Source organism: Symphodus melops, assembly GCF_947650265.1.
Source record: "Symphodus melops genome assembly, chromosome: 15".
NCBI classification, from domain to species: domain Eukaryota; kingdom Metazoa; phylum Chordata; class Actinopteri; order Labriformes; family Labridae; genus Symphodus; species Symphodus melops.
In genome coordinates this window covers 22,020,548-22,035,339 of record NC_136705.1, presented here as the reverse complement: position 1 = coordinate 22,035,339, position 14,792 = coordinate 22,020,548, and the positions used below count along the sequence as shown (strand labels likewise).

Below are 14,792 nucleotides of genomic sequence, written 5' to 3'. Positions count from 1 at the left end.
TTGGTCGGTTACATGTAGTTAATTAGTTTTTTGTTTTTTTGCTGTAGTTTAATAACTTGTTCATAATTCTTCACGCAGTGATAAACTCATTTGGAGCTTTTCCATATTTACACAACGTTGAGGTGTTACAGAGAGGTTTTTTCAATTCAATCAAAGTAATCCAAGATGTCTGATCGTCCTGTCAGATATAACAAGATGTTGTTTTTTTTTTCTTTTTTGCAAAACTTTTTAACAACCTCTGAGAGAGACAGAGAGAGAGTTTGTGAGTTTGGAAGCACGCAGAGAAGTGAAGTGGCATTTGATCATCCGTCTCTTTGTTGCTCAGTTAACCAGTGAAGTGTGTCAACAACTCTGCAGACTGGAGTCTGTGTTCATGGCTTTCAGTGTGCCAGATTTTAAGAGGTGCTGCAGTACACTCTGCACCTTTACTTCCTGTGTCTCTTTTCTGTTTTGCGATGTTAGCACTTCATTTTGAGGGATGGACCAACCCAAAATAATTGCATGACTCAAAGGGAGTAACTTGGAACCAGAAATAGTTTTCAAACGATGAGAAAACAGAACCACTGTTTGAATGAAGAGACCAAGATCAGGTGCAACTTCTGTTCTGTTTAACATGAGCGGCCTGAAGATGTCTGCTTTTTGTGCCTTAAGTATCTTTTAAATCACACTGTGAAAAGTAAAAGTAAGTCCTTTTAAATGCCTAGTTGTATCCCAGCAAAAGACAAGAGGTTAAAAACTGAAGCCAGCTCTGTTCGTCACAACGGATCAAAGATTTTTGTCATAGTTTCCTTGTGAAATTGAGTGTGTCCGTGTTGTACTTACTTGACATTTTGTCCCCAGTTGGATTTTGTGTCCTGCTCCTCCCTCCTCACAGTCTCCAATAAAGACTTTCTCTGCTTTGAAAATCCGCCCGTCCGACATGGTCTCCTCGGTCGTCTCCTCATGGGACACTGCAAAGCTCTGTCAGGAGAACATGAAGCAAAATGTTCAGGAGGAACTGAGCGAGTGAAACCTGAGAAATCCCGAGGTGAACTTCAGCGAGCCTGTCTGAGCTCAGGGGTGTGTTTGGTTTCACCACATGCCCCACACATATAATTCCCATGTACACGCACATGTCCAGCTGACGTTTTTTTAGCACATGCCTCATATGCAGAGCTGGATAACTGAGGAGAGGCCTGAGTACACAGGGAAGCAAATAAGCAAGATGTTTTCTTTGAAGACTCTGTGAAGCTATAACTCAAATCAGAAGAGGCTATTGTTGCAATCTCTTTGTATGTTTTTGTTTTCATGTGTTTTTCTGTTTGAGTTTTACTGTCTGCCGCAGTGTCTTCTTTTGAACTACTGAATACTGAGACCTCATCAGTAGACATGAGTTTTTTTTAAGATGTAGTTTGTAGCTTTTAAGATTGAACAGTGGATAGAGTCAGAAATCAGGGAGGAAGAGAGTGGTCGGATTAAAACCCAGCCAGGCTTTTCTCCCACTCAACTCATTAACACTCAGGAGCAAAGTTTATGTTCTTTATATTTTCAGTCTATGTGAAGGATGATTTGAATGTAAACTAAAGGTTTCATGAATGTGACCTGAGGTTCAGTTAGCTTTGAAAAGGTTTACTTCTCTTTCATCACCAGTCATTCATTGAATTCCTTTCAATGCTTCTTCTTCTTTATTCTGTTAAAAGGTTGACTCTGTTCATCTGCTTTAACCTGAGTGCTGAGTTTGTTACCGAGGTATCTGTGCTCCTTATTATTCTGTTTCTAATGATGAGAATGTCACTTTAGTTTTTCCATAATTTTTAGATGAATTTGACAGACTTAAAGGCTCTGATCACTTTAAAAAAAAAAAAAATAACCCAAGAGTATAGAAATATATACAAATAATAATTGGTAATAAATAAATACAAATAGACTGTGATCAAAATTGCCCCCCCAAACCACCAGAAAATGTTTTCAAAGACATCCAATCCAGTGTGTGGACACCATTTGAATGGATGTGGTTTATATACAGGAACTCAAATTAGGACATTTTTCCTGCATCAATAACTTTGTGATATGTGTGACATTTAGCTTGAAAGGGGAAGTGAGAATGACAAGCGTCACATTTATGATAATTACGATCCTGAAAATATAAACCTGACATTTGATAATGGCACCCTTCAATTTTCTTGAACCCATCAATGCTCAGTGCTGGTCTCATATCTTAATCCTCATATGAAGGCTGTCAGAGGTACACTGAATGCAGGGACTGTAAAAAGCAGCTCATGTCATTAGTGTCATCACATGCCAATTTTCAAGAGCAGTTATATTTAGAGCTTAGATGTGATGTACACTGAGTCATAAGGTGTGTTTTATTGGTAAACAGGAGGGTGACCACAGTCACAACAGCTGGACTGAAGTTTTTACAAAAACAAGAACATTTACATTATTTATAACATTAACTGGACCCAGAGAGACATTTACATGGAATATAATGATTTCTAATGTGTAAAATGTCTCACAGTCTCACTTTAAGCACACGTACATTCTGTACTTTTATTGAATCTATGTAGGATCCGGAGGGGAAGTAACAAGGAGATTTTGTTTTCTTGCTTTTCTTTGTCATAAAATCAAACACGCTCATTGAAATTCTTCTGACAATGCATCATTCAGAACAATCACAGCACAACACAGAAGGCCACCAGGTACAATTGCTGTTCTATAGTTTAACTATGCATCACATTTATGCCTTTTCTGGCACAAAATAAAACCTTGAGGTAGATGTTTCCGCGTACCTGTTGTCTCTCTTATTCAGTCCATTTGATGATCTGAACAATGAAGAGCTGAGTAGGATCATGAAGAAACCTTCTGGTTAGACATGAGGAGATAATTAAGCAGTGTAGCCCTGAGAGCTGCCCCTTATCCTCCAAATCAATAGTGGCCAATCAGAATGCGTCATGCTAATGATCACATATGGTTACATATAGGCCAACCGATTTAAAATAGTACACATCGACACATTTAGTTGTGTGGGCTGCTCTTGCTCACACAGTCTGGTGATGAGCTGCAGGCTCTCACATGTGATTGCTTACATCCTAACCTGTGGCATATACACACATCAGAAATGTGTCACCACTCAGAGCTAATCTGTGACATGTAAATACGACAGGCTGTCATTCACTCCAACCTCAAAAAGCTGAAATTACATTGTGGATTAGGGTCAAAGCAACAGAACAGCGCATACAAGAAAACATGAAAGTGTTTACAGACGTATAATCACTGGATGGATGAGCGCTACAGTATGGGATTTGTTTAGGTTGATGTGAAATCCCTGTGGACTGCATGCATGATAACAGGCTGGTCAGACAACAAGGAAGGTGCAATCAAAGCCTAGTTGGACATCATTTGTCCTGTTTTACGTGGTGGTGGTACTAAAGAAAAATAAGATTTCCTGTTTATGCAATATTTACTCTACTGGAATCGGAGGTGAGGGCTGAAAACCAATCTACAATGAACACATGCTTCATTTGTTGTCAAAGATATTATTGAAGTAAATTGCTTACAGTGATATCTTTGCTTGTATATTTGATCTTTTGACACCCATTTGGGGTCAGGGTGCTAAACAGTGCAGAGGAGGCCTGCAGGTTATGATAAAAACATACAGTGTGTGACACTGTTCTTGTATTTTGCGTCAAGATGAAGCGCGATGAATGAAGGGCAACAAATCAGCTTTAACTCACAGTTTTCCTCTCCATCTGCCGCTCTTCACGTTTGACTAGATAACTGTGTCTCTCCTGAATCTAAAATAAATCATCATTATCATCACCAAATTGACAGTAATTATTCTCAGGGCAGTTGCCTCAAAATAGTGTGAAAGCATGACCATTATCTCAAGGTACGATGCAAACATGCTGAGTGAGCAAGCATTGCTTGTCAAAATCAAATATTACATTTAGACTGTTATTACAGAAGCGTATAACACGATCACATCTTTGGCGTGTCAAAAACTGTAGAAGTCAAATCTGGGCATAAATAAAAGTTTGGTTACTAAACCTCTTTACTGATTGTCTCTGAGCCTCTGGGAGAGATGGGCAACTTTCAGGACTTCAGTGTGTTGGAGATGGTGTGAAAAATGATGTCTAAAAGAATATGGTTTGCTGCATTTGCATGAATATTTTAAGGAAATTAACTTAAGCTGAATCATCAGTAGATGACTGACGGTGGTTACTGATGATGAGTTAACGGCTGTTTCGTTTTGTCTCTTTTGCTTTAACACACGGAGACGCTGGAACAATGAAGTCCTTTTTCTGGGTTCGATGGACAGGACTTAAAGACATGTTTAGGTAGGGAATTTAATTTTATGCTTCCTGTAAAAATGTGGGTTTTTCACAACTTTTCCACATATCTGTCATATGTCATATGTTACACCCCCCTGAAGCGTGCAGAAGTTGGAAACCTAACGGTGCCACCCCCCAGTGAGTCCACCTTTGAAGTTTCGTGCAGACCGAGGATGCACAGCTCTGTGGGCAGCAGAAGCAGCCACCTGTCCCCAGGCACAGAGAGCTGCTGCTGCTGTGATGTGATTTCCAGCCTCGAAAACCCACATTACACTCACACATTAAGCCATAAACCGCACATGGGGGTCTGCATCACCCCCAGGTTGAACCTTTGATTGAACTAAACAACTTTCTCCAATGCAAAAAAAAAGAAATATTGGTTGCTTATGCACTGTTTTTGTTTATAGTTTCACTCAATGTTTGCAATTGTACCTTTTCTTATGTTGTGGCGTCCTCTGCTTGGAGTGTGTGTGTTTGTAGGTGTGTGCTCATGTGCATGTCTTGTCTTTCAGGTGCCATGCAGATATCATTTCCTTCTAGAGCTGGAGCACCTGGGCCCAATGCTCCACCCAGGATATAGTAGAACGAAACCTGTGCCTCTCTCGCTCTCTCGGCCTAAGCCTAGTTGACGTCGGCACAGTTATTCCTTTAGTTCTTATGTTAGTGGACTTTTCAACATCTCATGCCTCATTATGCTTTCAAACCAAAACACTGAAACATATGGAACACACCTCATAACTCTTCTGTTTGACTTATTTAACTTTTTTTAATCTCATGTTTAAAGTTGAATTATTCCGTGTTTCAAAAGTGTAAATGTTGACAGAGTGAAGTGATTCTTACCATTGTCTTCTATTTGGAAATCAAATGAGGGAAAAACAAATTAACTACATGAACTTGACTTCTACGTCACTTTGAACACAGCTTTGGTGATGCAGTTTCCCGCTGGCATCAGTCTGATTAGCTGCAGCTGTGTACGTTAGCTCCTAGCATCTCAAACTTGGTGTACTTTGGGTTTATTGCAATAGTGCAGGGCCCTGCAGACACACAGAAACGCATGCTGCTATAGCATAGACAGGTGCTCATAAATTCTGATCTTAACTAAAAACATAAAGAAAACATTGGTGAATCCCATATTCTTCTTAAAAAAGTTGATAAGTAGGGTTTAAGGACAAATCTGTGCTAAGGACCCGTTGGTGAATGACGCCCACTGTTACAGAGGATAAATAGTAGGAACTGATAATACCTCTTTTGTTTCATCTGGGTGTGTGCTGCTGTTACCTGGTCAGAGTTTCCTGTCAGAGCTCCAGGTAATGCTTCCTCTGTACTGATGCTTTGACTTGGTAACGCCCACAGCACCGGCACAAATGTGAAAGTTGTAGGCGTAGATGGTTCCTCTGCTAAAACCTGTAAAGTATGAAAACAAAAAACTAATCATCAAAGCTCTTAATCATCAATTCTGTGGATCCCCTCCCTGCCAAGCGCATACAGTCTCATAAGCGTTTCATATAATTGAATAACATGACTTTTGTAACTTTACCCTGATCACACACACACACACACACACACACGCCTGCACACATAGATTACACAGTTTAGCACCCTGCAGCTCAAAGTATCAACACCTACACTCAATGAGCACAAGTAATGAGATGCTATTAAATCAACTCGTGTTCTCATCTGTGTCAGACACTTCACAAATTGTGCTATTCTCCAAGAGTGTCTGTAAAAAAAAGGCAACTGGGAAAGGAAGATTTCCACCCCAGTTTCATGAAACGCAGACCAGAAGAATGTCTGTAATCCTGCTGACAAACAGAGTAATATTCAAGACAATGACCTCAGCCAGTTAAGGCATACTGCTGTCCACCAATGAGGCAGGTTCTGCTCAAGGTTTCTGGCAATTTTGTTGCTCGCTTATTGGTGGGAATCTGTTCGTAACAGAGTTCTGCACCTGATGGTTATACCTCCACTGTGTTTCTTTGAATATTGGCTTCACACAGCCCGGAGCTGCAGATAACAGCAGGCTGACAATACAATCTAAACCCCCAGCCTGCACATGTATTCATGTACAGAGATGAAGAAAGAGAACATCCTGTTTAAGCGCATTCTTCAGGGCGACATGCTGGAAAGTCTTCAGCTGAAATAATGATCAGCTTTTTGCAGGCTCTCACATGTGATTGCTTACATCCTAACCTGTGGCATATACACACATCAGAAATGTGTCACCGCTCAGAGCTAATCTGTGACATGTAAATACGACAGGCTGTCATTCACTCCAACCTCAAAAAGCTGAAATTACATTGTGGATTACGGTCAAAGCAACAGAACAGCGCATACAAGAAAACATGAAAGTGTTTACAGACGTATAATCACTGGATGGATGAGCACTACAGTATGGGATTTGTTTAGGTTGGTGTGTAAAGATTTATATGAAATCCCTGTGGACTGCATGCATGATAACAGGCTGGTCAGACACCAAGGAAGGTGCAATCAAAGCATATAGTTGGACATCATTTGTCCTGTTTTACATGGTGCTCATGTGTGCATGATGCTGAAATAATGATCAGCTTTTGGCAGCCTTGTTGCCTTTGTATCGAATAATTCCTGTTCTTTGGTCCTCTATTGCCAAACAGGTATGCACGTTCACACACTGATGGCTGCTATGTAAAATGTCCATCAGTATTAACTCAACCCATACAGCAGCAGGAGCCACTGCCAGACTCTTCAAGGCTCTGCATATATTGAAAAAGATATCATCATTATCAGCGTCGTGCCACACTGACCCACCTAGAATAATCTGTGGCATCTCGGAGCCTGGAGGGAACAACAGGTTCTCCCACACATCTATGCAGATGTCAGGAAGAGCTGCTGACTCTCTCCAAGCGGTCCTTGGTCTCTAGAAAAAGCTAAACTGTATCAGGTCTGACTGAAAACAGCAACAGTGAATTAACATTACACATTAAGCAAGTAATTACAGAAATTCTATGACAATAGCTGTTTTAGATGTTAAAGCTGTAAAGTTGTATATGCAAGAATGATTACATCATTAGTGGGCTTGAATTACATTAGTATAAGACCGCCGCTCAGAGAGCAATAAAAGAGCTTCAGTTTATTGAAGGTGGTGAGTTTAACAGCATGTCATAGTGTCAAGAAAGCATTGTCATTTATTCTCACTGCAGCAATCACACAAACACTCATGAACAGAACTCGTGCTGCTTACTAATCACGCTTGTTCTCCCCTCGATGTTGTAAGGTCACAAGAAAAGCCAAAGTGGAGGATAAGGGTGCTGACATTTCTTTCTCTAATCAGGGTGGGATTATAGCCGCGTACTCAAGACTCCATTAAAAAGTCCATACACCCAAATGTTCTCGTGCATGCAGACAGTCAGACAAAAGCATACTTGTTCTTTTCACAATTTTCTCCAAATGTTACCGCACCCACACTCCTTGTTGTTCTGATTACGTGTGGCAGGTTAATATGGGAGAAAGATGAGAAAAAGATGATTCAAAACAAACTGATAACCAGGAGGATTACAGGTCAAGGTGTCTCAGAGTGTCATGTTTAAATGCATTAGCTTCACTGTTTGCTTGGCTCTGGATTTGTTAAGCTGCTATTTCTCTGACTTTGTGCATCATGCATGACAATCACACATTTGTTTGAATGACCATGAATAAAACCTTGGTGATGACCAACATCACAACTACAGGGGTAGCTGTAGGTCAGGGGTAGTGTCGACCATCTCACAGCTGTAGGTCAGGGGTTTGATCCCCAGCTACTGCAGCTGCACGTCAAAGTGTCCTTGAGCAAGACAGTGAGCTCCAAATTGATCGCATTGCTTTGGTGGTGTTGTGCGAATGTGTATGAATAGAATCATTAATAAGGATGGACGCTTTAATGAGCAGTCATCAGAGTAAATGTGATGTGAATGCTTAAAGTAGTCACTAGAAAAGTACTATACAAGCTGAAGTCCATTTACTTTTTCTCCAAGCGGGCAGCCCGGCTTCGAATTCACGTCATTCCAAACATCTCCAATGTCCCATTTTTTAATAGTAAAGGCATAAAAAAACAGTGATTTACAATACGTGATCTACCAATATAACTCCTTTTTTGTTGTTTACTTATTGCAGCACCTTAGTTACTCTTTATTCAGCGTATTAATGCGGTTATCATAATTTATCAATTTGTCATCTGTTGTGCTGTGCAAGTAACTGACAGGGGAGGCTTATGAGCCCATTTTGCACCATCCCATGTTAGACCTCATATTTGTCAGCTAACCACACACTTCTTTATTTCTCCTTTTTCATATTTCTATATAAGGCGTAACATAATTCTATGTTGCGATCCTCTACTGAATGTCTAAAGAAATCACAAACGTATGTCAGTCACCAAAGAAAAGAGAGGCAACCTCCTGGCTTGTGTTTGTTGTGCAATCTTTTTTATTTATTTATCTACATTCATACGAGGCAGATTCAAGCTCATTCTGTCCTTGCCAATAAAAAAGCATTTTGACAGCCCAACACAGAACGTATACGGCGTATAAGAGACGTGTAATTTCAGAGGGCAATCAAAATGGACACACATCTTCACAGGGAGCAAAAGAAAGCAGACAAAGGAGTCTGATGACAGGTATGAAAAAATATAAAGAAAGCAGTGCTTTTTGAATCATAATCTACCAACTTCTCTTATTGGTGACTTTTCTGAAGGCTATAAGAAATTTAGTTTAAAGCAATTATCACACAAAATCAGCCTGTTGAAAGTTTCATCTCCGTCAAATCATGTTTTTTTACCTTATTTTTTCACTACCATCTCTCTTCCATAATTCACTAATGATGTGTTCTCTTGCTCTGAGAAAGGTTAACAGTTGCCTTCAATGTCAGTGGCTCGTATCTTTGAGTGCTTTCTCCACTTTATAAAAAAATAAATAAATAGCTGCAGATGTAAAAACCTTGATGCAGAATCATTTCAGTGATCCGTCATCATCTTTTGCCAAGCAAAAATATTACAATGAAATGAAAATGCCTTTTTCTCAGATTTTGTTTCTTTGACCTTTCTGGTTCATTTTTTATTCCAAAGAGGAAAATACAGGGACAGGAAGTTATGCAAGAGAGTCATGCTGCCAAATTTAGAGTCTTATCCCCGGGGGAAGAAGTACTATACTGGGAGTAAGCTTCTTTCTTTTATATGTATGCTTCTCCAATTGATTAGTGCAGACACGGTACCATTTGACTTTATAGATTTATACATAAATCATATAAAAAGGTTTCAGAGTTTTGTGCTTAAATGCATCAAAGCAAAAGTAACAAGCCTGTTTTGCAAGTGTTAAGAGCACAAAGTATGGATATGTTTGTTTAAACGTTTGGAGTTCAAATATCAGAAATCTCTATTAAAGTACTTTAGCAAGTATTTATACCTGCTTACTAAACACCTCTGACATCTACACTGATCAATGTTTAACACCACCGTAAAGTTAAGGAACAAAGTACTGCTATCACTGCCTCGCTTAAACCTGTCACCCATGTTCTTTGACACCTTTAGGTCCTGAGCACGACACTCGTGAAGGCTGAGATATTTATATGTCCGATACAGGCATATCTATAATCAGCTCTATTTAAAGAAACAGAGCAAATGTCTCGACTAAAATAATCATGTGCCATCTAATAACCCTGTTTATGTGTTTAAGCTCTTGTGCAACCTCCTTGTTTGCGTGCCTTCTGTCGTCAAAGCAGAGTAAGTTAACACTGTGAAATTTAAAAAGCCAGCATTTCCTACTTGCCCACCGGAGCCCTCTTCAGTGTGTGATTGCGTTCGAGTGTTGCAGAGGTCATGCCGTCCTCATAGATCACATTTCCAGCCAGCACCGGTTCACTGTGTTACATGTCGCCTGTCTATGTGCGTGCTCCCACTCAGTTATTCCTTCAGGCATGTCGGGCTCATCCAAAAGAACGAATACAAGCAGCACTAAATCATTTCCTGAAGCAGACCACCCTGTGAGGGGCTCTTTAAAGGGGCACTCATAAACACAGAGCTACCAGAAAGTGACAAATGTCATTTAAGGAAACATAGGTGGATGTTTTTTTTATCTGTTAACATGTTGGTTACGGTCTGTTTATTTTGAGTTTATTGCGAGGGCAGATTAAATTTGCAGAACTGGCGTGTGATTCAGTAAAATAAAGAAAGATTTGGGGCGTCGCTGGCCTAGTGGTTGGTGCTCGCACCCCATGTGCGGAGGCTGTGGTCCTCCAGGCAGGCGGCTTGGGTTCGAACCTGTGGTTCCTTGCATGGCGTTCCCCACTCTCTCTCTCTCTCTCTCTCTCTCTCCCTACGTGCCTTATTGTGAAAACCACTGTCCCTCCAGACAACATTGTGAGTCATAATCTTTAGCTCTGCACTCACAACAGCTGAGAGCATATTATCATTCTGTGTTATCATTCTATGTGCCCACTTTAATGGGGGTTTTTTTTCAACAAAAAATCCCCAAAGAAAACTAATCTAGCCACTTGAGCGTTTTGTGTTTATTAACGCAGTACTGTATTCAACTTTATGAAACATACGTTTAGCATAATGCAGCACTGTGCACTTTCCAAAGGCTCCGCATGAATGATCACATATTCTCTCTTATGTGTCCGTTGGTTACTTTAGAGCCATACTGAGCACAATCAATCCTGAAACCGCTGCTCCCCACAGATGCTTAACACCCTTTTGAGTGGTTCACGTTGTGCCCCAGTAACAGCATAAACACTTAGGCGTGGCACCAAGTACAGAGTTTAATTACAGACAAAAACACTGCCCCTCCTTCCAGAACAAGATAGGGTGTGCAAATATAGCCCACGGCCAGCTGCTAGCGAGCACGAGTTATCTCTCCAGATAATAAACAAATGACTCCAACTCAAGGACAAAAGCATTGAAATAAGCATATATTTAAATCACTGTTGAAAAGCAGTGTGGTGAGGGAGAAGGGGCCGTTATAATTGATCTAGAGAGGCTTTGCAGCACCACTTAATAATCAAAATTACTCAAATGCACCCTATGTGTAATGCTTCATAAAGGTTTGTTATACATGTGTGCAGAGATACAGAGAAATTAAAAAAGTAACCTCTGTACTTGCATACATATATTATTAAGGATTCGTTAACAGAGCTGCCTTTACATTCATTTCCTATAGTTTCCAGTTTCTCTGCGTGTTTTATTAATCCAATAACATGTTGCTGTTTTATGTTTTTAATGCTATAATGACAGAAGGGTCCAGTAGCTGTGTCTGAGTGTATACTGTGTAAATGTGTTTTTGTGTGAGCGAGTGAGTAGAGAGCAAATCAGTGTGGTTAAAAGTATAAAGAGGTTAAAATGAGACAACTTAACTGTATTTACCCCCAGTATGATTTAGCTTTAAGGTTAAAATCTTCATCTTTTACAGGATCCAACAAAATTTAACAAGAGCCAAAGAACCCAAAGGGCGGCGGAAAAAATGAAGGCAGGTCAGCGACATTACGTCAGCCCTCCAGCAGAAAACAACCAGGAAGTTAAAAAACCACATATTTCAAAATAAAAAGTGCCTTACCTTCCTTGGATCTGTATTCATGTCGTCCATTTCTGCTTCAAACTACTCTCCATTCAGACGTGTTGCTTGTTTCCAAACTTTAGAAATGTTCCTCCAAGTGTTGATCAAAGCCGACCCTGACGACAAGATGCTTACTTTTCTGCCTGAAGTTCAAAGTGTATAACTGTTGGTGTGTGTGTGTGTGTGTGTGTATCGCCCTGCTGATTTCCTTTTATAGACACATAATAGCCACAAATAGCTTGCAGACGGCAGTAAGCCTTCTGGGCACCACTAACAATGTGCAACGAGAATTGAGCTCTGAAGTGCAGAACGTCACAGCCAAGTTCAGTTACATCTTTAAAAGTGTCCAACGTCGTTCTTAATTCCAGAAATAAACAAAGAAGGGGTCCTTCACTTATTTCATTATGCCACATTATGACAGACATCATGGAAACCATCCTAACTGAGCGATTGCATGTCATGAAAAAGAGGTGATGAGTTTATTTGACAGTTGAAGGAAAAAAAAGCTGAGAAAGTAAATAACAGGTCATCCTGTGTGACAGCTGAACAAAAGCAAATTAGCATTTTATGTGTCAAAAATCAATCTATTTTTAAATGTAACAAGTACAGATTATATTTTGCTGTTCTACTTTAAATGATGTTGTGATTATAGTATTGATATCTGTCAATGATTAGACAGTCATGGCTCAGCTGAAAGATCGAGGGTTCGATCCCCAGCCACAGCAACAACATGTCCAATGTGTCCTTGTGCAAGACACTTAACCCTGAAGTGCTCCCAGTGCTTTGACGGCGTATTATTGGGATCAGTTACTTCTATTAGTCTGACTAAATACCAACCACAGCCGTCAGTGTGTGAATGGGAAGGTGTGACATGCGGTGTAAAAGTGCTTTGAGTAGTCTATAAAAGTTCTCTACAGCCTCAAGTCTCTCCATCCATTTACAAAGAAGTTCAATGAGCAGAAACATTGAAGACTGTTGTTGAGATGTTTTTTGTTAGACTGGAGTGATTAGGAACATGATGTTTAAAAAGTAGAAAATGCTTTACCACTAAATCACAAACATTATCTAATGAGTAAAATCTACAGAAGCTTATATCAAGGGTTCCATAGTGCACAGGGCATATTCAGGGATATTACAGCCATATAAATCAGAATGTTTATTGCACAACGGACAAGAATTGTTTGTTATGTGAGCCAGAGGAAATTGAAAATTAGAAACAATTTTTTGTCCTTTCAATGATTTCTAAAGGGATGTTTTCTTTGTAAAATGACCTTCCTTTCTGCTGAGTTCTTTTGGTAGGACCACAAACGGACATAAACATGGACAACATGACAGCTCTCAGAAAGTGAAGCCAATGTTTGGTTGAATCATTGAACAGCTTGACCAGTTGTAGAAAGTCATCCAACCACATTTGGGCACAAATAAACACATTCATATTTGTCCTTTTCTTTGTCGACCTTGAAGTTAGCTTTTTAAGTTCTGGAACACGACTCACTGGCATAATCAATTACCCTCTCCAATATAGCCATTTAGTTATAGCATATATATATCTTCCTAACAACAGTTTATTTCATATACACATACTCAAGTTTCCTTCAATTATATTCATGCAGTCTTCAAACACGCACTTAAACGCTGAAGATACTTAAACATTTCCACAAAATATTACTGTATCTTGTCAGTTGACATGGTTGTTTAGCTTCTCACAACTTCTCTGTCAGGTTCATACCAGCTGCCTGTCAACAAATTAACATTGTCTAAGAGGAGTATCCCAGTCAAAAAAAAAAACCTGGATTTGTCTCCGCATGAAATGTCACTAGTAGACTAGACTAATAGTTTGTTCTTCGCTCTAAAATGACATTTATATTTCTAAAGATGTAAAGTTAGCACTTTTTTTTAAAACCTGTAACTGTGAATGGATGAGCGTTTGATATCTTCCTGCATGACATTAAATAAAAGCAGATCATATAAACTGTTCATGTAACTAATGTAAACCCCAGCCAGTCTGCTCACTGATCCCAGCGTGTTTGTAGTCATGACTCATCAGGTGTCTGGAACCAGATTGATTTGCTCGCTTGTTTTCTGCCACATCAACTTCTCTGTTTGCCTATCAGTGAGTGAAAGCAGACCTCTGGAGTGGATGCTAATCCTTTAAGTACACTACATTCTTCATTCTGTCACAGCTGTTCTTGTCTGTTCCCACCCTGCTGTCACCCTCCCCCTGTTCCTCTGTGACCGCGGGCCACAGAGCGTGAGCCACCAACGCTACCTGGTGCTCTTTATTTTACTGCAGGTGTTTTTAAAATCACTCATATTTGTGACGAGCGATAAATGAAAAAGTGCCAGATATTTAATCAGGTTAATGCCTTTGGCCATTTCATTTAATGCACTTATTCACTCACTGTAAATTTTAAAACTGAACCATTAAAAACACAATTTCCTTCTAATCCTGTTAGCGGTGATTAATATTCAGCCTCGGTGTAGAATCATATTTACTTTGATTTTTGAAACGTACCATCTGACACTGAATGTTAGCCTTTAGCTTCTGGGAAATCCTCTACTGATTTAATTAAGTGAGGTGCAGAGCCATTAGTGAACGCACACCCATCGCTATCGGCGGGTAGTAGGGGGCCGGGGCTGGGCCCGCCCAAATGCTTGTATATTTGTTTGAATAAAAACAAAAAAAAATGTTTTTTAAAAAAGAACATTTGTATGTGTACACAGACAAATTTTGTGCAATCTCTCCTGACCCCGCATCACGCCCCTGGAGGGTGAGCCTCTCTTCGGCTACTTGTTTTATGTCATACATTTCTTCTGAGCTCGTGATGTAGCATAGCATGTTGCTTAGCTTGAGCATTAGCCTTGTTGCTAATTTTTAGGTAATCCAACTGAGGTAGCATAGCATTAGCGATAACTACAAATTATTTTT

General features: G+C 39.8%; 1 protein-coding gene across 4 annotated transcripts in view; it reads right to left on the bottom strand.

The window, feature by feature from the left end:
- mlip (muscular LMNA-interacting protein) overlaps positions 1 to 12,031 on the bottom strand; it is a 28,034-nt gene extending 16,003 nt beyond the window's left edge. For 3 of the 4 annotated variants that reach the window (XM_079363550.1, XM_079363551.1, XM_079363553.1), the window contains exons 1-3: positions 11,864 to 12,031; positions 5,589 to 5,714; positions 823 to 960 (exon numbers count right to left, since the gene is read on the bottom strand). In XM_079363550.1, the coding sequence (XP_079219676.1) occupies positions 823 to 960; positions 5,589 to 5,714; positions 11,864 to 11,893 (294 nt within the window). In that variant the 5' untranslated portion in view covers positions 11,894 to 12,031. Of the gene's footprint in view, positions 1 to 822; positions 961 to 5,588; positions 5,715 to 10,077; positions 10,231 to 11,863 lie in introns of those variants that run through there. The other variant, XM_079363552.1, reaches the window with a different exon arrangement.
- Positions 12,032 to 14,792: the final 2,761 nt, after the last annotated feature.